At 34.7% G+C, this 22,583-nt stretch overlaps 1 protein-coding gene across 1 annotated transcript; it reads left to right on the plus strand.

Annotated features, from left to right (window-relative positions):
* The first annotated feature begins 2,029 nt into the window (after positions 1-2,029).
* Positions 2,030-22,440, plus strand: LOC140160118 (neuronal acetylcholine receptor subunit alpha-9-like). Its single transcript, XM_072183396.1, has 7 exons — positions 2,030-2,147; positions 7,846-7,997; positions 8,476-8,520; positions 8,939-9,048; positions 15,986-16,279; positions 19,259-19,494; positions 22,016-22,440. The coding sequence occupies exons 1-7, from the start codon at positions 2,030-2,032 to the stop codon at positions 22,438-22,440; spliced, it is 1,380 nt and encodes a 459-aa protein (XP_072039497.1).
* Positions 22,441-22,583: the final 143 nt, after the last annotated feature.

Here is a 22,583-nt window from a genome sequence, read left to right on the forward strand (position 1 = left end):
CAAAATAAAAGTACCATGAACAGTTATGCATTGATTTTTAGTAAAATATTGGCAAAAATTACATATTAACGAGCCTTTACAGTTCTTTTAGGTCATAACTGTATTGATTATTGATAAAAACAATAAGATACAAAGAAAATATTATTTGATGTATTATGGAAATCGTATTTCCGATTTGCTTCAAACAAAAGGCATACTGATCAGTGTACTTTACCCTACTCAATTAATCTGCTTAAAACAAGCTCAAAGCAAGGTGGTGATTTTCAAGAATAAGGGTAGTTTTCTAAAACTGAACAACTTGCTTAGGGTACTTTTTCAAATTTTTGGTAAATTACGAGTCCAAAAAGGGTACATTTTCTTCATTTTAACTGCCAAAAACTCATTAGGGGGTAAATTCTATATTAAATGACCTTATTAATTAAGGGGCTAAATTTGCTGGTACGGTAAAACTCGTTTAGGGGGTGTTTTAAAAACATTTGGTCACGCATGTGTACACTATCATACTTGAATGACCCCCTTGGGTGACATGAAGGGGTCACTTCCGGTCCGATACAAAAATATCTTCAAAATACTGAAATACCACAAAAACATCTAAGCTTGAGATGCTTGTAGTAATCTAAGGTCGATTTGCTTGTTGTGCATGGGTCAAAAGTCAAAGTTACTCCGTCCTGAATTGTCTTTGCTAAAATTAAAGACCGCATTAAAAAGGTCTAGTTTGCGTCTGACGTCAGGGCAAATGCGCGGTGTGATTGGTCTGAACTGCGCAGTACAGCATTTTGGTCTGGCTGACAGGACGTCATACGCAAACTAGTCTTTTTAATTCGGTCAATTATACTGTATATTGTCATGATTGTAAAACGGACAAATATTCTAGATTTTCTACTTTGTCAGGATAAAAATATTTCAATAAGCGACCTTGCGCTTGCTTCGTCACAGGAGGGTACTTTTAAATAATAAGACGTGTACGTATATGCACCCAGGTGTGAAGAATTGCAACCGCTCTATTTATTGTATTATAATTCAAAGAATACAATAGAGGGGTTATCAAAAAGTTTCCGCAACAGGTGTTTTTATTCACGCTTGAATTAATTTGATAAAAAAATACTGGTGATTATTTAAAAATATGCACTTTTGTCTTTTACATTGCAGAATAATGAATCTCACATTATCGTTCACAAACACTTGTAAGGGGGGGGCTGATGCAAAAAAAATTCATCGCGAAAAATTTTCGCCCCCCCTTTAGAGACCTCAAAATTTCAGGGCCCCTTTTTGACATGAAAATCATGGGTCAACCCCATAGAAAAGCATATAAACTCAATTTTTCCAGGAAAATTTGTGGTCATTTTTTCAGGCCCCCCCTTAGGAGGGTCAACAATTTTCAGCCCCCCTTTTTTTGCATCAGGCCCTCCCCTTACACGTGTTTGTGAACGGTCCCTAATGTCAGGACATTAGCATAATACACTGCAAAATCGACCAAAATAGAGAGAATTTTATATTAATGTATAAAGGCACGTGTAAAAATTCACACAGAAACCAAATGGTTGTGAATCACTGAAGAAGGGAGACATCTGTAGATGCCGTTTTCAGTGGCGGAACTAGGATTTTTTTAGGGGGGGGGGGCATTGGGGGCAAAGTTAATTTCAGGGAGGGTGCAAAATCGACAAATATGTACGCAGTCAGTGCCGCCATGACTGCGTACATAATATCTGACATTAATGCAGAGTACAGTGTACGCGGGACCGACGGCTTAATGTGCCCTCTGAAACACCATCTTCTCTGGAAGCACTAATCAGTTGCTCAAGGACACAAACAGCCAGCCGAGCTCAAGCCCACCTACTCAGATTTCGAACCCGGGACCCGGGACATTAATATAATGTTGTAATTTCGATGTGATTTCTTTTAAACATAACAAACAGAAGTGGCTCAGTATATAGGTCTATACCATGCTAAACATACTGACTGTTTTTACAGAAGTGCTTAGTATACCATGTTTAATACAGAAACTGACCGGCGTTATCTTGGAATCATAATGATCATCTCAGAGTTACAGCAGCAACAACAAAATGTCATTCTTCATCAGTCAAGATTAGAATACCCTCTAAAACAAAGCCGTTTAGCCTCTCAAGAGAAAATACAGTATCGTCTGTGTAAATTATTTAATCAATCAATCAATCAATCAATCAATCAATCAGTTAATCGAGCAGTCAATCAATGAATCTGATTCAATTTGAATCAACCAGTCAATAATCAATCGAATAATAAAAAACGATTTCAAGTGCATTTTGCCTTATAGTTCGTGACAGCCAATAAATGAGCAGAATAGCATTCGTAACAGATTCACATATACATTTATTTGGAATTTCCCCCAATAACAATCCTTAGCAACCAGACAGTACTAGTATATTTATGATGTCTACTCCCACCCTCTGCTGCATCATTCACTATGAATGTATGAAAAACATCTCCAATATGATCTGATTGCATTATAATACACACATATAATATATATAAGCAAAGCAGCACGGGGTGTTCATATCTGTGTTTGCGCTCATTGCGAATCAAATAGTGGATATTATGGAGAACACGATATTTAAATGTTTAGGTTTGATGTCTTTGGTTATGTGGCATTTCGTAATTGGTAAGTACTATAATGTATGTATAGTCACACATGTATGAGAAAACACTATTTGTCCCGTCTTGCCACTTTTGTTATGTCTCATGACATTATTTTTTGACCAATATATACATTTAAGGGGGAATAATACCCTGATTTTCATCAGTACCCTCTTCTTTTTTTTTTTTTTTTTGCAAATTTATAAAGTACATAAATATGTTCATCACCTCATGTCATGAACTTATAAAATATATCTACATACAAAGTGTTTTTAAACCATTTTAGTAAGTCATTTTAGCCCTATATATATTTTTATTTACTGTATCCTAGTAACTGAGATGTGTGTTTCATAATAAACCACAATTTATTCTATTGAACATGTCCAAGTAGAATACATGAATAGAATACATTAAATCCTTTGTTATACTATCTATAGAAATGTACTCACTGATTATAACACTGAATAAATTAAATACGCCTAATCTCTTCCACATAGACAATTTAATACTACACCATGTATGTATCTTCTATAATGTGTTGTTAGGAAAAGAGATTAAAAAAGGCTATAAGGTCATCAAAGGTCGGGTTATAGGTCAATTGGTTCAGGTCAAATTCAGGCATTAATTTTGAATACATGTGATAGTCTGTGATATCATACATGTCATAATGAGGCATCAATTTTGATATTTTGTCTGTTACTGGATATATAATGGAAATGTGTGAGGTGGATATACTAAAATACCTTGGGATGTAAATGGTGAGTACAATTTAGATTGCCTAGTTGAGATGGATTGGGCAAATAATATAAAATAGTTACCAAAATCACAAAAATGAAGCTTACGGAAAACTACCTAATATGGTGGTATAGGTGACAAAAAATACAATCTTTGACAAAAAATACAATCATTGCTGTAGTGTGGTTGTGGTATTAACCTGTTACCTTTAAGTTTCAGTGAAATAATGTCGCAAGTTCAAAATACAAAATATAGCTCAACATTGAAAATAGAAGCATTTTAACCGGTTCGTTTTTTGATAGTTGTGGAGCACCAAGTTCATGAAGTCATAAAAGAAGTCAGGGACCACTTATTCCCATTTTACATATCAACATTATTTCCCTAATGTGTTAGCAACACATATCCAAAATTTTAACGAAATCATTTTGCAAAAAATGCAAAAAAAATGCAATGGGTGTAGTACCCCCTTAAGCAGGGAAGGGTAAATAAAGTGTAAATTTTACAATATAGTATAATATAATAGGAATTCAACCATATTTCACCTTTGTTCATCACCGTTTAAAACAATTACTTTAAAAGAAAAGATGTAGAAGTGGGAGTGAGAGTGTACTAAACTGACCAGTTGTAGTCCTACCACGTATGTGTTGCTATAGGGTGAACATGCCCTAATTGTAAGACTATCTCTGTGCTCAGGGTGAAATGTGCGCTTACTCATGTTACTCTCTGATCATTTTCATGCTTGGAAATAAAAATTCCCAATGTGTGGTTTTCACAACGATGCGATCTTGTGCACCTGTGTAGTAGTCTCCCAAAAACCTGAAAGATTAAAGTCTTTTGGGGGAAAACCTTGTGAGTTTGAATAACTTTGAACTTGACCGCCTGTGCAAAGTTCAATGACCTTTTTCCACTAAATGAGGGGTGTTGTTGAAATGGCTCCATAGCTTAGATTAATCACCTCTATAAGTACTATTACACTGCCAAATACGGCAACTATAACACGATTTGCACGTCTGTAGTGCCTATGAACTGAAATCTTTTGAACTATATGTTGTACCATTGTGTGTGTTTATTTCAGGAAAAGAAATGTAAAGGTCTTTCATTCATGTAAGCATTACGACATTTTTATATCCTAAACCCAACCCCTAACCCTAAACAATAGCACTTAACCCTAAACCAAACCTTAGAATTCGTGATAATGCTTTCATGAAGGTAGAACAAAAGTATAACAAAAACAAAGAACTGAAAAGAAACAACATACAGTTATGTGTGTTGCTCGCCACTAGCACCGGGCACTAACAACACATAATCGTATCTTAGTTCCATAAATGCCAGAATATTTGTTGGCAAATTTCTTTAGATAATCAATATCCATTATGAACATTTGAGTTATTATGTTCTTCCTGAAACTTAGCAACGGATTCCAGTCACCCAAGGGGAGACCGTTATGATTTAATCACCAAGCTTCTATCAAACAATGGCTCAACATTAGCACCACCAGTGTTAAATTCCAGCACTCAAATAGAAGTTGTTATCCGTCTGGGAATTTATAGAGTCATTGAATTGGTAAGCGAACTAGTGAACCAGTTGGGCGGGCACGCCCCCCCCCCCTACACACACATGGTGTGCTTTTTGTTAACCAGAATTCTTGAAAATGAGCAACATAATGATTGTTGACTTAACACGGTTTGGAAATAATGTCTTCATATTTTTGGTGTTATCTGTCGTTTACATATCCTTCCTAAAACACCAAAGTACGAATATTTCCAAACATCTAAATTAGCTAAAAATTTAGGACATGTTACAAAACTATATTTTCTAGAATTTTAGAAGAGTACTTTCAATATTGGCCGGTTATTTTTCACACAGCGACGTTAACTAGGCAAATCCCCATACTTCTAACGTACGCTATTTGTAGAGGTCACGCGTCAATGGTAGGAGCACTGTGTATTGTGTATAGGAAAACGGACAGTAACTGCAGTATGCACAATTGTGCGACCATGCATGTATACAACACAAAAGATCATATAAAGTGATGATCGTGTTACATAATCAAAACGTTGACTGGAAACCTCAAAGGGCGGCAATTATGATTGTACAATAGAATGCGTGCCAGCTTTCTCCTTCTTTACTCTACTACCTTCATGACCTGATACCCTCGGGGAAAAGTGCATTCGTCACGCTAATCGCACTTGGCCGTGGAGTTATTATTGCATTGCAACGACAAATTACAAAGGCCATTATGATTGCAATAAGGATAACAGTTACTTATTTTAACACGCATGAACGCACATTTTAAACCACTGTGATGTGCTAAAAGCAAATAATGAAACCATAATTACTATACACAAGGGTATAAAAACATATATTATAAATGCGCCAGGCTAGAAAATTGTCTCTCTAATGACATTTGTGAGTGGACGCGGCGAATCAGCCGTAAACTCGGCAAATTGTATTTTGAGTTAAAGTGTCAAATGTATGTGAAGGTCGTATTCATAGGTGTATCAATTCGTTGCGAGAAGTATCTTATCAAACGCTGTTTAAATCAATCAATAATACTACTGCTGAAGAGGATAATAAGCTTCTACCTATTTTTATAGAATAGTTCTTGTCTTTGTTTGCTTTGGCTAAATCCTGTTCAAGTGGTAGATAACAAAGCATTGTATTTTGTCTAGGTATGTATAATCAACAATGAACAATGAGAGGGTATTTCTGAACCTCGTTGACTTGGGTATTATTAGAAATGACCGCCAATTATGACTGTTGGATATTTATTACCAGAAATGTAGAAAAAGAGACACATGTAGAACTGATAAAAAATACAATTTTGTCGAAGGAACAGAGTTCAACAAATCATAACCCCGTTTCTGGATGTCGTTTGAAGTCAAATGATATACCATTTTAAAGCTTATGGTGTATATTTTCTAAACAGGAAATAAAAAAAATTGACCGGGGCCGACTTTACGGCTGATTCGCCGCGTCCAGTCACATTTGGTTTTATTTCGACTTCGCTTAATTAAAAGCCATTCACATATTCGGAATGTCTACCAACCAATAAAAGTCCTTAGCGACCAGACATTATGTACTTCCACCCCTCTGCTACATCATTCAACATGAATCTTATGTTCAGCATCTCCGGCATAATATGATTGCATATAATATACTCACATCAAAGCAGCACGGGTCTTCATATCTGTGTTTGTGCTCATTGCGAAACAAATAGTGGATGCAATGGATAGCAGGAGATTGAAATGTTTAGGTTTGATGTCTTTGGCAATTTGGCATTTCGTACTTGGTAAGTACTCTAATGTATGTATAATCATGTAAAAAAAAACATAATATTTGTTTCGTCTTGCCACTTTTGTTATGTCTCATGGCTTTATTTTTGACTGATATTTTTAAGGGTAGGTAAACTGTATAATTAAAATGTGCAAAAGTGTAAATTTTAGAGTTAGGAAATTCCAAATGTGTGGCTTTAATAACGATGCGCCCACGTCCAAAAGAGTATACCACGCGGACGTGCCGGACGCTTAATTTCTTTCCGCAACCATAATGGGCCGCAATATATCACTAACCTCATAGTGCGAGGCAAGGTTCATTATTGTCAGGGTTAGGGTCTTAGGGTTAGGGTCTTATGATTAGGGTTAGGGTAAGGGTTAGGGGTTAGGGTTAGGGTTAGAGTTATGGTTATGGTTAGGGTTAGGGTTATGGTTAGGGTTAGGGTTTAGGGTTAGGGTTAGGCTTTAGGGTTAGTGTTAGGGTAAGGGTTAGGGTTAGGGATTATGGTTAGGGTTAGGGTTAGGATTATATTCGTATTTATTAGTACTAATATACTAGTATTAGTATATTGTGTGTATGCACTTTATTCCGTAATCAAGAAGTATCATAAACAAACACCTTTCTGGCACAACGAATCATAGCACAGTCATGCAGGCATTAGATTTAATTTAATCCTGGTTATGTCGTAAAAATCACAACGAAGACCGCAAGGGATGGACAATGTAAAAGCAGATTTTAACCAGAGTATTCGGAAGATTTTTAGAGATCAAGAAGACAGGTAAAACGATATTTTCTGGAAATGTTGCGTGTTGTCAGTTTTGATCTCGAACAGTACTTATAATTATTATTTGCATGCGTATATCATGATACTGTACCAAGGTGTGTGTTTTGTATTACAGAAAAAGAAAAGTAAAGGTCTTACCTTCATGTAAGCATTACGACATTTTTATATCCCTAACCCAAACCCTAACCCTTACCTTGACCCTAAACCCTAACCCTAAACTCTAACACTAAACCCTACAACCACACCTTAGAATTCGTGATAATGCTTTCATCATGAAGGTAGAAAAGAAAACAGCATACGGTTATGCGTTGCTCGCCACTAGCAAGTAAATCGTATCATGAAATGCAAGAATACTTGTTGAAAAATTTCGTAAGATAATCAATATCCATTATGAACATTTGAGTTTATCATGTTTATATGTTCTTCCTAAAACTTAGCAACGGATTCCAGTCGCCCACGGGGAGACCGTTATAATTTAATCACCAAGCTTCTGTCAAACTATGGCTCAACATTAGCACCACCAGTGTTAAATTCCAGCACTCAAATAGAAGTTGTTATCCGTCTGGGTCTTCAGAGAGTAATTGAATTGGTAAGTGAAATATGAGAACACAGTAGCAATGCCAAGAAATGTCCATCGTGGGCTTTACCGTCTTCAAATTGGGGAAAAGTGCTAACTCATAGGCACATAAAAGTCGCCTGTCTCTAACCCAATTGCACCACTGGTCAGCCAATGTGTGAACATAAAACTTTCACCAAGTTTTATAATTTATTTTTAGCATTAATTGGGAGGATCCCAAATAGTCTAACAGTAACATGGTAACTTGAGTTTCTATTGGTGAGAGTGACGGTGAAAAGAGTTAATACACATTAGCATAATAATGCTATCGACATGGATCAACATCGTTATTTTAAAAGTTGGGAATAATTATATTTCAACATGGCATTATTTACCTGAGTATAACAATGTCAATATTTTCGTTCTAATTTACATTATTAGAAATAAACTTGACAAAAAAGGACCGTTGGCTAAACAGTATTTATGAATTATTTTATGCGTATTTTTACAGAACGAGAAAATGCAAACTTTAACACTCAGTGTGACAATAGGAATTGTAAGTTATTTTACTGCAAAGCATGAACTGTTCGTGATGTTTCTTTCGTTCGTTCGGTCTTTCTTTCTTTTTCTTGACCTGAAGTCAACTGAAAACTGCAAACTTTCTCCTGCAATCATTTTTCATCCGAGAGCATATCTCCAAAATAGTTTCATCTAATACGTTATTGTTTTCTGCATATTATATGAATCAAATACTGAATAGAGGTTGAAAACACATTAATAAAATATCACCACTTTCGTTGTTACCCGATTTTTATGGGACAACTAGTAGAGATGAAATTTAGTGTCATGTATTATTTAGATCCCTTAATTGTCATGCGTATGAACTAAAACTAAGCAAATAAACACCAGAAATATCACTCTAATTGCCGAACTAACTCTTATTAAGTTTATCGTTTGTGTTTTATATCCCTAAGGTGTGGCACGATGAGTTTCTAACTTGGGACACAAGTGAATATCCCAATATTCCAGTCTTGTCCATTCCATCTTCGAGGATTTGGCGTCCGGATCTTCAATTATATGCAAAGTTAGTATTACTTCCCGTATTACTGTTATTCTTACTGCAAATAGTTATACGGTTTAATTTTCATGTAACTAATCAAAACCGACCAAATTACTGTAAATCACATTAGATAATACTTGGAAATCGTAGGAATACTGTAACAAAAACTGCAAATCACATCATATCGTATATGCCCTTTTAATTTAATGCATTTGTTAATTCAATGCGTCTTGTTATGAATCAATGTGAACGATGAAAAAGATATAGTGTGTGATAAACCTTGATTAATGTTTAATGCGTCGTTTTTGTATTACTTCAATTACAGCAATAAATTATTAATTCGTTATCGTTTCGATTTCATTACCAACGACCTTGGTTTGTTATTCTGTAAAGATTTCTATAGCGACGAGATAATTAATGCTGAAATATTGATAACTGTGTACATTACATTTTATCCTTTTTTAGCCTTTTTTCAAACAGTATACAACATAATGAAATATAATGAAAGTACCTTAGGAATAAATAGTTTAATGCTTATCTAGCACAGGCTAAAGGTTTTCAATGATTTGTTGTGTGTGTAAAAAAGCTGAAGCATCCTATGTATAAAATAATATTATGACTGAATATTAACAGCACATACCCAATCGTGGTATACCTAACCTAGTTTAGAAAACGAAATCCCCTCATTTCTGTTGCACGTGGGAACTCGTCATTTGATATGGTCAAACCAACGTACACGCGCTACCCTGTGTTATCTTAATTTGTACTTATTTGGTAATCTGGTTCAAAACTTATTTTTTTCAAGATGGCGCCGGCAGCCACCATCTTGGATTTCTGGGTAAATATGAGTTCGTAATGTCAAAGTAATGTCAAATTTGAAACCCTTGTGGTCGACTTATCCAAAAAAGTGTCTTTGTACACGATTTTAGGTCCTCTTGTTCAAAACTTATTTTTTTCAAGATGGCGCCGGCAGCCACCATCTTGGATTTCTGGGTAAATATGAGTTCGTAATGTCAAAGTATTGTCAAATTTGAAATCCTCGTGGTCGACTTATCCCAAAAAAGTGTCTTTGTACACGATTTTAGGTCCTCTTGTTCAAAACTAAATTGTTCAAGATGGTGCCGGCCACCATCTTGGATTTCTGGGTGGAAATGATGCCGTAATGTCAAACTAATGTCAGAATCGGAATCCTTGTACTCGACATATCCGAAAAAGTGTCTTTGTGCATGATTATAGGTGCTCTGGTTCAAAACTTAAATTTTCAAAATGGTGGCGGCGGCCATTTTGGATTTTGGCCTCTAGCGAAAAATGCCGGGATTTTCGCGAGGGACATGGTGGCTAGTTTTTTTTTTCTAAATGGTCCATAGAAGTCGAATCAATCGTCAAACCTTACTAGCCAGAGAGTGGTCACCAAATTGAACTTTTTCACCTAACTAATAGTACAATGATGTAATTTGCATATATACATTGGCTATACCACACACCTAAAACTTGCATACAGAATTGGGGCAAAGGTCATTACGGTGGTACAATCTTATAATTGCATTATCTGGACATCTGTAAGGGGTATGGGACTCAAACACGGTGACAACAAATCTCATGACATGAGGAACATTTGACAAGGGTCAGGTCAAATTTTTAAAATGCATTTCCTGTACAAATTTCCTGGTGACAACAAACTTGACAACCAGGGGAATGTTTTTGGAACTCTTTGATGGGATCAGGTCAAAGGTTATTTGGGGTCAAATCTTATAATTTAATTTTCTGGATATCTGGATATAAGGGGTATTAGGGCTCAAACTTAGTGACAACAAATCTCATGACCAGGGAAACATTTTGCAGGGGTCAGATCAAAGGTCATGCAGAGGTCAAATCTTAGAAATGTATTTTATGGATATTTGTAAGGCGTACTGGGCTCAAACTCGGTGACAACAAACTTGATGACCAGGGGAATATTTTTGGAACATTTTGCAGGGGTCAGGTCAAAGGTCATCTGGGGTCAAATCTTAAAATTGCATTTTCTGGACATCTGTAAGGAGTACGGGACTCAAACTCGGTGACATCAAACCTCACGACCAGGGGAAAATTTTTGGAACATTTTGCAGGGGTCAGATAGATAGATAGATAGATATAGATAGATATTTTATTTTCCATGCCAATACATACATATTATTACACACATTTCATTGGTTAACATGTCACTAATTAGGCATGGCGGAGCTGTCCAAAAGGTTGTCCATCTTACATTACATTACATTACATTACATTACACCTATGTTAAAGCAAAGTACGAGGGAACACAAGGACAGAACACATAAAATTATGCCGACAAACAATTGAAATTACCATCACATAACTTAAAACATGCCATAATAATAGTGTATTGATAAGTTTTTTGAATAAATATATGAAGTATATGAAGTAGTTTTAAATGATTTGAAAATTTTTTGAAAATTTGTACCTTACTTATAGAGACTTATTAAATCTGATTTAAGTTTGGATTTAAATATGTTAGTAGAATAAGAATTTTGTGTCTCATGAGATATTTTATTCCATAAAATGGGACCCGATGATCTTATTCCTCTGGATGAGAAAGCCGTCTTATTTCTAACCAACTGGTAATCGTTCTTTCGTCTTGTGTTTATGGTATGGACATTTTTTCTTTTCATAAAATAACATTCAAATAATTTTGGTAATAAATTAACAGAATGCTTGTACATAAAGATTCCAAGATAATATTTATACATGTCAGAGACAGTGAGAATCTTAAGACTCTTGAATAGTGAGGCTGAATGAGCCCTAAAATCACTCTTAGAAATGTTTCTTACGACTCTTTTCTGTAATTTGAGTAATTTGTCTAAATAAATCATATGTGTATTTCCCCATATCAGAATACCATAGCTCAAATACGGCATTATCAATGAAGAATATATACAATACATTATTCTTTTAGGAATAAAATATTTTAACTTATGCATAATACCTACATTTTTAGAGATATTGTTAGATATTGCTTCAATGTGATATTTAAAAGAAAGATTTTCATCCATTATAATGCCCAAGAATTTCGTTCTATTTACTCTTGGAAGAATACTTCCATCGACCATTACGTTTGTATTGCTTTTGAAATGAAATGTTTTTTGAGGTGTACCCATAATCATAAAGTATTGATAGCTTATTCGCTCTAAACCAGTTTGTAACTTTTCTTAGTTCGATATTAATCATTTCTATTTTGTCTGTAAGATTTTTGTGAGAATATAGGATGGTAGTGTCATCCGCAAACAGAACGAATTTCAGAGTCGATGATGTAATAATAATATCATTTACATATAATATAAACAACAGAGGCCCAAGAATTGAACCTTGAGGAACCCCACATGTGATATTTTTCAATTTAGAATTACATGAATTATAACACACATACTGAGACCTGTCACATAGGTAATTTTTAAACCATTCTAAGCATGTTCCTCTAAAGCAATAATATTCAAGTTTGTATAATATGATATCATGTTGAATAGTATCAAATGCCTTAGATAAATCCAAATAGATACCCAGAGTGGTTTCATTTTGATCAATGGCGTTATAAATATTGTCAATTAAATCAGTTATTGCCATTTCAGTAGAGTAACCTTGCCTAAAGCCAAATTGTCTATCGTTTAAAATTTTGTATTTATTCATAAACGACAGGCATCTATTGAAAACTAGCCTCTCTAAGATTTTTGAAAAGCAAGGTAATATTGAGACTGGTCTGTAGTTTGAATATAATTGGGAATCGTCTTTTTTATAAATTGGAACGACTTTAGCCTTTTTAAGGTCTTTTGGAACAATACCACGTGATATTGATGAGTTAAATATCATAGCAAGTGGGGAACATACTTCTTTGGCAATTTTCTTGATTAGCACATTTCTAATTCCATCATGACCTGGACCTTTATTACAATCAAGCTTGTCAATGACTTTTATCACTTCATGTTCTGATATAGGCGACATAAACATACTATTCTGAAGAGGATGTAGTAAATACTCATGATAGTCTTTATTACCATTTCCAATTTTTTCGGCTAATTTCGGACCAATGTGTACAAAGAATTCATTGAACTGGTCAGAAATTAATTGAGGATCACTTATGAGATTACCTGAATCGTCTTTAAATTGAGTTTGATTATTTTTACTGCTGTTCTTACGTTTAAGTAAATTATTGATGTTTCTCCATGTTTGTTTCATATCATTTTTAGATTTGTTAAACTTAGTTTCATAATAATGACGTTTTGACTTTCTGATGAGGCTATGTAGTTTATTTCTATACAATTTAAATTTATTAAGGTTGTTTTCTGTGGGTGAGTTTTTATACTTTTTATAAAGTTTATTTTTGTTATTTATACTTTTCAGCAAACCACCAGTAATCCAAGGCAATGACGGATTTTGTTTCCTTTTATTGGTGCATTTCCTCAATGGAATACATTCATTTATTAGATCTTGAAGCCTAGATATAAACATGTTATAATCTTTGTTGGCATCATCACCTTGTAAAATTTCTGTCCAGTTAATTCTTGATAACTTTTCCTTTAGGTGATTAACATTACTGGTAGTTAGGTTTCTTTTACAACATGTGTCCTTATTACTTGCTTGATTCTTCCTTACTTTAATGCTAGTTGAAATAATAGTCAGAAAGTGATCACTTATGTCAGTAATCAATATCGCAGAATTAATGTCATAATTGTCAGTCAAGATATTGTCAATTAGCGTTGCACTATGTTCCGTAATTCTAGTTGGTTTTGTAATAGCTGGTAACAGTGAATATGACATAATCATGAGTTGGTCTATGCATCTCCTCTTTTAATAAATCAATGTTAAAATCTCCCATAATATATGTAATTTTATTTTCGTTTGTGATTTCTACGAGAATCGGATTTATTTCTTCAATAAAACTGTCAATACATGTATGAGCCCTATAAATGACGCCAACCAACACATTTTTTTGGTTTGATTGATCAATTTCTATAAAACAAGATTCATAATGTTGTGTTGCTTTATTTAAGTCATGTCTCACTTTATATTTAACATTTTTTGATACGTATATACCGGCTCCTCCTTTTTTACGATTGAATCTATTTGTAAATTCAAATTCATAATCAGGCAAATTATAGTAATTATGCGGTTTACTTTTTAAATGTGTTTCGGTCAATCCGATGACAGTAAAATTATGATCAATTTCTTTTAGACAATTATTCAACTTATGAAAGTTTTTCTTTAAACTTCTGATGTTCACATTCAGTGCAGAAAATGTATGATCATGAAGAATACTATTATTCCGTAGTTCACTTGGGGTCATGTACTTACAGTTATTAGCATTATATTGTTCGTACACATCCTCATTTATATACTTGTTATCATATCTCAAAGGGTTGAAAACCATATTATCATATTTTGAGAAGGTACAATTTAAATCATCTGCTATTGGTAGCGATGCCATCATACAATTACATCATATTATATTTGACTTACTTATACAGTTATATACATCCTGCATGACTATATGAAACATTTTTGTTTGACGACACATAAACAAAACAAGAAAACAACAACAAAATTACCAAATTATATAATTGAGCACCAACCATAGATGAAGCGCGCGTCCCGCCTCCCTAAAAGTACAGAATATCTGTTATTTCCTTTCGTTATTATTATTATGACTAGGATTTTGATTACATTTCGACATATCTTTTCATCTTGCCAAACTTTGAATTTAATTCGAAGGAGCTATATTTAGTACTCACACCAATCGATGACATGAACGATATACAATAGTATACAACAAAACAACAACTTATTTTTAACCTGTTTACTCCAACATCAGGTCATAATAAATCGACATTCAATTATGCAACTGTATTTATTTTTTTGCATGACTATAATACTTCAATGATAATACTTCAACGATAATACTTCAATGATGGATAATGCTTTTATGCATTATATAATGTCAGAGAATCTCATCTTCTTTGTTTTGTTTGGCGACCATTGATGTGGGATAAACACATCAATGACCACCAATCATATATAAAATCTTATTGCCAACCTTTCTACTTTCACATTGATGTGGAATAAACACATCAATGACACTAAATCATTATATAAAATCCTATTGCCAACCTTTCTACTTTTACTCCCATCTTCCAAATACAATATCATCATTTTATTATACATGGGTATAAGAAAATATTATTAGATACAACATACAGTCATTTTTAAGGTAATTTCCAAATTTACCATTTTTATCATTCAGCGTTAAGCTTCGTCTCAATATGTGCATACGTACATACTTCCACGCTTCCATCAAAAGTGAATTGACAATCATTTAATATTTTATATAATATAAGCAGTATACTTCTTTAGGTACAAATAATTGTTTAATAAATACAAACAAAAGTGTTTTCACTTCCGTAAAAGCGACAGAAGGATAAAAACACGAACTGAAAAGAAATACATATGATTTTTCTATTGAATTTCACTTTCTTCTTCTTTTTTTTTTTTGTTTTTTTTGTTTAAATGAGAAGGAAATCAATTATCTAAATTTCATAGAAAATTTTTGTTTTTGATTAACTAGATTGTCAAGTCAAGTTGATTTTTTTACACAGATCTTGGCCACAAAGCTAATTGAATTCACCGGGAAACTGACATTCTTATAACAAACTAACACAAAATCCTGATACACATGTTAATGTGACTTGTAGGAATCAAAATATGAATTTATTAATTTTGCATGATTTCTAAATATTTTGTTCCGTATAGTCAATATACAAGAGCATAAAGCATATGTGTTGGGGTCCTGATTTAAATCTTGAAAATATATGCAATATTGATACCTCCACAACACCAACACGACTCAGCTAGGTTTGTGGTCTATGACCACCATTTGCCACTAGTTATTATTATAACCTTGTGATAATATTCACAGCGTTGACAGAAACTTTGACAATTTTAAAGACGTTGGTGTTTTTCTCTACCCTGATGGCACCGTCGAGTGGGTTACTCCTAACGTTCTGCAAACCTCCTGTGTTATCGATGCACGACTCTTTCCATTTGATACTCAACGTTGCCCTTTAAGGTTTGGATCCTGGTCTTATAACTTGCAGCAGATGAATCTTGTGTTTTTACGGCCGTATGAAAATGAGAAATATTTTGTCGAAAATGGAATATGGGAATTGGAAGAGGTTGTCATTCTTCGCGAGGTTGTTGATTACAGTCAAGGGTAAGTGCAATGCTAAAGACCATTAAGAAAGATAATGTTTCCAGTAGTCAAATGGCTTCCCGTAACCATAGTGCAAATCATGTTAAATTTGCCGTATTTAGCAGAGATACAGTGTGATGTGCTCTGAGTAATCTAATTTGAATATTTATCTTTGTTTACAATTAAAATCTATTTCATGAGACATTTTAGGGAATCCCCTCTCATGCATCAAATTAAGCAAAAACAAATTGAATCATTTCTAATTATGAATGGTTGGGAATTCCCTTTCTAGAATGTTCATTGTGTTTGCACAGTTAGGAAAATCCCAAGATTGGGAATACCCACAGGAAGTGATGTAATGTGAAAGGTTAATGTATATAGTTACTCTTGGGAAATCCCATATTATATCATATGTTGTGAAAATGTGAATGAAGTAATTGGGACTTTTGTGTTTGGTATATAAGAAAATGTTAAAACACAATTCGAAACTGTTTACAGTTTTGATGTGGGCTAGTAATAGTGTGCTCACAGTCCATTTCCTTCAACGAAAGGGAATTGCAAATCAGACAAATTTTATGTACTCAAGGTACTACTCTATCCAGTAATATTGGAGAACACCTAGTTTACGTCAAAGTGCGTACCTCTTTATATCCTTCTCTCGACTTGCTGAAGTCTAGCTTATGAAACAACACATCTGTCAATGTAAGTGGAAACAGGGGACAACTGTTGATATTGTTGTGCATTCCGAAGTGAATTTGGGAAAAAGGGTGTTTTTGGCCTTGAGTCATTAACGGCTCGTAACAACGGGTGCAGCCCGTCACTCAGAAGACCCGGTAGTTAGAAGACCCGCTATTCAGAAAATCCATTATTCAGAAGGCCCGCCAGTCAGAATTTTCTGAGTAACGGTCCTTCTGAATAACGGACTTTCTGTAGTGTGGGCTTTTTGTTGAATTTTATGTAAAAGTCCCGCTACTCAGATTTTTTTCTGACTAACGGAATGTATCCAACCCTAACCCTAACCATAACTTTGCAAAAGGCCCGTTAATCAGAAGGCCCGCTACTCAGAAATTACCCGTTACTCAAAAAATGTTTTTTGAGTAGCGGGCTTTCTGATTAATTGATTTTCTGATTAGCGGGTTCTCTGGCTAGCGGTTTGTTTTTAAATGAAAACAATTGTTGATAGGTCAAACTATACATTTTCTGAATCCTTGTGACTAGAGGAATACATTGAAATGGTTTTTAAAACAATTTGTTTCAAATTTCAAATGTGACCCTGTGTAAAGGTCGATGACCATTTCCCGCCAAAAGTTACTCCCGTTCAATTGCTATCAGGCATTTTTGTGTAGCCCAAGATGTCAACTACTTACGATAAAATGCAAGTGGAACCGCCCAAACCCCGAGCTCACACACTATGTAGGGATATGGGTAAATACGATGCATGATTCAGTTAGCAGCCTGCACAACCGATTCTTTTGTTTGGCAAGGCTCACTCAGTCATTTAATGAGGCAATACAAACGATGAGCTAAATTTTTAGTTACACCTTTTCGATGTAAAATTAATTTTCTCGGCCAAATGAAAAGCAATCATTTTCATTTTTTCAGTAAATGTCAGGATAAATTGTAGTGCTTGATACTGTATTTTTTTTTTTTCAAATTCTAGTGTTAAACTTAGGCGTGAAATTTAGTCATTTAGTGTAAGATTTTCGATTTTGATAGGCTTAAACTCTGTCCGCGAGCCTTTTTTTGGATCAACCTGTTACCTTTTCAAAGTAAGATAGTTCGCTAATGAAGGATTTTTCCCAACTTTCTAACGCACATCACCGTGAGCGATATATCATAGTTTTGTCAGAATTTGCGTTTTCATTTCACTATTTTAACTGCCGGCTGACCATTTTCAAAATCAACGAGTGAAATCTAAGGCTAATACTAGCATTGTGGATCGATATCCCTGGGTTTAATAGGAATACCGGCATGGCTACAGTGTTGCTAGAACTTCAATATAGCAAAGAAATTCCCAGGCCTATAGCGCTCCTACTGATCATGTTTAACCAGAACACTCAATTGGGGATTTGGGCTACCAAATCGCTGGTCGGGCAATTTGCTTTCAATGGAAAATTGACCTGGATAAACAACAAAGGAAATATCGACTATTTCTGTTGGTTGCTCTCGAGATAAAAGTACTGAGTTAGACATTTTCGGAGTATGGAGGGAAAAGGGTAAAATAAAACGGAAATTCTAACAAAACTATAATATATAGACCCACACGATGTGCTTTACAGAGGTGGGAAATATCTTTCTTTAGCAAACTATATTAGTTTGAGACGCTAAAATATGAATTCCGTAAAAAGCTCGCGTGCGAACTGAAGGCCTATAAAAATCAAAAATATCACACTAAAAGACACAATTTGATGCTTAATTTTAACACCAGGATTTGTAAAAAAATGTATATCCAGCACCAAGTTTTTAACTGACATTACTGAAGAAAAAAAAATATTGCTTTATATTTGACCGAGAAAATTAATTTCATAGCAAAAAGGTGTATCTCTGAATTGTGCTTATTTTAACATGTATCGATCAACTTTCAGCGCGACTAAGCATTTCTAAAGAATCGGTTGTCCAGGCTGCTAACTGGATTGGAACTCCCATGAGGATTCATAGATACTCGATCAACAAATCGATGCTCTCTGTCGAATAAGCATACACTCAGAACGCTATTCACTGGATGCCTAATGTTATACAAGTACTCAGTAAATTAGGTACTGGAACTGATCGGATTCGGTGTTGAAATAGGGAACATCACGGCTGATTTCACTACTTTTTAAGGCTCATAAAATAGGATAATGAAGCATTTGCTGTTAGCTTGACACTCTCAGGTGTACAAGAAGAGGGTACACAGATAATAGGCCATGAAAAGGAAATTTACATTTGTTAAATTAGCTTAGATTTACTTTAAAATTCTACATGTAACTTTTTGGCACAATTTGTCAATCAATTTTTCAGATTATATCCGGAACTTACTTTCACCGTAGTTCTCAAACGCCGTCCAGAGTTTTACATATCTACTTTGATCCTTCCATGTATCATGTTGTCCGTTTTGAATTTGCTGGCCTTTATGCTACCGACTGCCTCTGGTGAAAAGGTATCCCTTGGTATCACCAACCTGCTTGCCTTGGTGCTCTTTCAACAGGTGATAGGAAGCTTGCTTCCGCCATCATCAACAAATATTCCATTCATAAGTAAGCATTATCGGTGTTATTAGCGCCAACTGGCGAATAGTAGAAACTATATAACGTCCACATTGACATTCATTTCTATCAATGGTGATGATGCAAGACCATTTTTGATATTGTCGCTATACTCGCTCGGTGAATCCAGGAAGGTACTGCGCATGTTATGTATGGACTGTTTATATTTATCTGTTATTCATCCGTATGTATTATAGTGTTTAGCGCGATTTGATTGGTGATTCCAATTACTTTGATTATCATTTTATTATCTGAATACGACAGGAACAACACATTCTCCTTTCTTGTATAATATTTATTGTAAGTCTGTTTGATTCAAATAAGCCGAAGAGCATTCAGACTTTGATTTAGGTAGCGCTAAACTGTTATTATAAATTATAATTATTCTCGATGTAAGGTAAACATACTTCAAAATATTCCCTTTATGCCAAATAAAAAACAAGTTTGTTTCCCGTAGCGCGCATTTCGTTTTTGATGGCTTATTTTGCGCATTTAATTTTTTTTTTTCATTCTTTCAAAGAAAAAAAAAAAGAAAAAACCGGAAAAATCGCAATAAATAATGTAAAAGACCACTGGGTAAACATTAAATGTTACATAATACAACAAAAGAGCATAAAGTGAAAAAACAAAACGGATGGTGTTGTTTGTAAATGCAAATCCAAGCTGTGCATACTTTCTGTCAGTACTGTATTGAACTGAATCCGCCCAATAATTCTCTACCGGTTAAACACACCCCACACCCCCACACGCCCCACACACTCCCCACACCACCACCACCCCCACCCCACACACACACACCCACACAACAAGTCTCAAATTGAGAGATATGTATTTTAGTTGCCAGGCAATGAAGACATGTTTTATATAAATTAAAGACTTGGCGCCTTCACCACTGAAGCAATACATCTATTGTCTGTCCAATTAACTTAGACACCCAGTTTTTATTACTTATTTGAAAAAATATCCACTTACAAAGAAAGTCATGAAAGAAAAGTGTTAACATTCGCCGAGACCTAACGGGATTTTTGTGTTTCCAAAGCATTGAGTGAGAGTTTACCAGAAATTCTATTGAAATTGGAAGGTTTTTCTCAACACTTTAAAAATAATCCGGTAGAAGTTGGGTACCATTATTTTGGAAGGTCTCATTATACAGATTTGTAGGTATGGTGATTTTGGATAGTGAATGGATGAATAGTAAATCAATTATACTCCTCACCAAAAACACCAAAAACATTTTAAAAAATGAAAAATATAATTCAGTTCATAAAATGCAGACAGTGTTTCTGATTGGCATATTTATTCTTAGTGTATTAACTCAGTGATCCCAGCTGTCCCTCAACCAATTACAACAATTCGGCGCGGTATTTGAATCTTCTTCTGTGCATGCTTTTGGCTTGGTCCAATTCTAAGAAAATACAAATTGTATGCCCTATGAATGTTCTGATGTTATTGGTGAGGAGTATAATTCACAATACACTCCAGACGCATAGTAACTTGCCCTATCATTTGTTATAATGCACTAACTGTGACATCTTTTGAGCTATAGAGGTTGTGCATGAAATTATTGATTGGCTCCAAACAAAGGATTTGAACCGGTGTCCTTCACCGAAATCATGACACAGTGCAGTCCATTCAATCAAATATTGTCATCAACTTATTTGATCGTAGTGTATTTGTTATGCGTGTGAGACGACCTCTCGCGGTAGATTGCAAACATCCTTTTGTTGAATGCATTTGAGTAGACCGCCATTATTGTGAATTAGTAAAAGGATTAAAGAAAAAAGGGTGGAATCAATGATCAATATGCATGATTACAATGTTTAAACACCCCTTACTGTAAATAGATTATCCCATCAAAAGTTTCAAGTCATTAGGAATATTCGGCTGGACCCAGATATCTTGCTGTAAATCGGTCAAAATTGAATAAAAGTAGACAAAGAAGAATATTTTTTCATCGCTTTACTAATAATTTCTGTTAGGTCTAACCGTGTTTAGCAACTTTTCTTTCATGACTTTTTGCCAAAGTGAAAACTTTTCGAAATATATCCTAAAAACAGGGTGTCTAAGTTATTTGGACAGACAATAGTTTCAGTGATCATATAGATACTAAGAGAAGAAAAGAACAGTACTGTTTCTATGTTTCACAAATCTATTGTGATTTTTTTAATACTTTTTTAATCTGCCGAATGAAAGATGGTCATAAATTTTCTTGAATATGAAGAAACATGGACTATGACTAGTGTTGGAGCGACTTGTAGTGGGTGTGGGGGTGGGTGGGTGGTTGTGTGGGGGTGTCGGAAAAACTCACTGTAAATTACGATTGCATGATTTTCATTTCAAGACATGGATAAAAAAATAAAAATAAAAACCCGCATTTCGCATTTGTCTACAGGAAACAAACATGTTTGGGCCTTATTATATCATTAAATTTAATATTATTGGCTTCAATGTGACACATTTCCTTTGATTCGTTATTGAACTAACAAACAATCTCTTCCGTTCTGACAAATAGGTTATTATTTCGCGCCAATGATCCTGATTAGTAGCTTATCCATTGTCTCTGGTGTACTGGTGGCGGCATTATACCATCAAGACAAATCCAAACCAATTCCACGTTGGCTACGGAAAATCTTCAAGCTTCAATCATCAGTAGATCAATCTGCTGAAGGTCATCGTTTAGATCTGAGAGTTTTAGACCCCACTGAGGGGACGACTTCTATAGCTGCCGTTTCACATGGTCACGAGACACCACTTGATGAGTGCCTGGATGGCTCTGTCAAAATGGTTTGTGAGAAGGAAGGCTTACAAGTATATCACAATGATAGTAATGAGTGGCAAAAAATAGCAAACAAAATCGACAACATGCTGCTGGCAATAGCTTTTGTGTTGACTATCATTGCTTTTGCAGTAACAATCACATTGTTTTTGACGCATTAATTTAAGGGATCTAAAATGAGCATTTATTGCGTTTCGACAGTATTTTTTGTGGGACATGAGAGCACCTCAGACCTATCGAATTGCATTCTGAATACGAAGCATGTCTTTCTGATATCAAATAATTTTCATTTTTGAAAATCACA

The sequence above is a fragment of the Amphiura filiformis genome, chromosome 9 (genome assembly GCF_039555335.1).
Source record: "Amphiura filiformis chromosome 9, Afil_fr2py, whole genome shotgun sequence".
Taxonomy (NCBI): Eukaryota; Metazoa; Echinodermata; class Ophiuroidea; order Amphilepidida; family Amphiuridae; genus Amphiura; species Amphiura filiformis.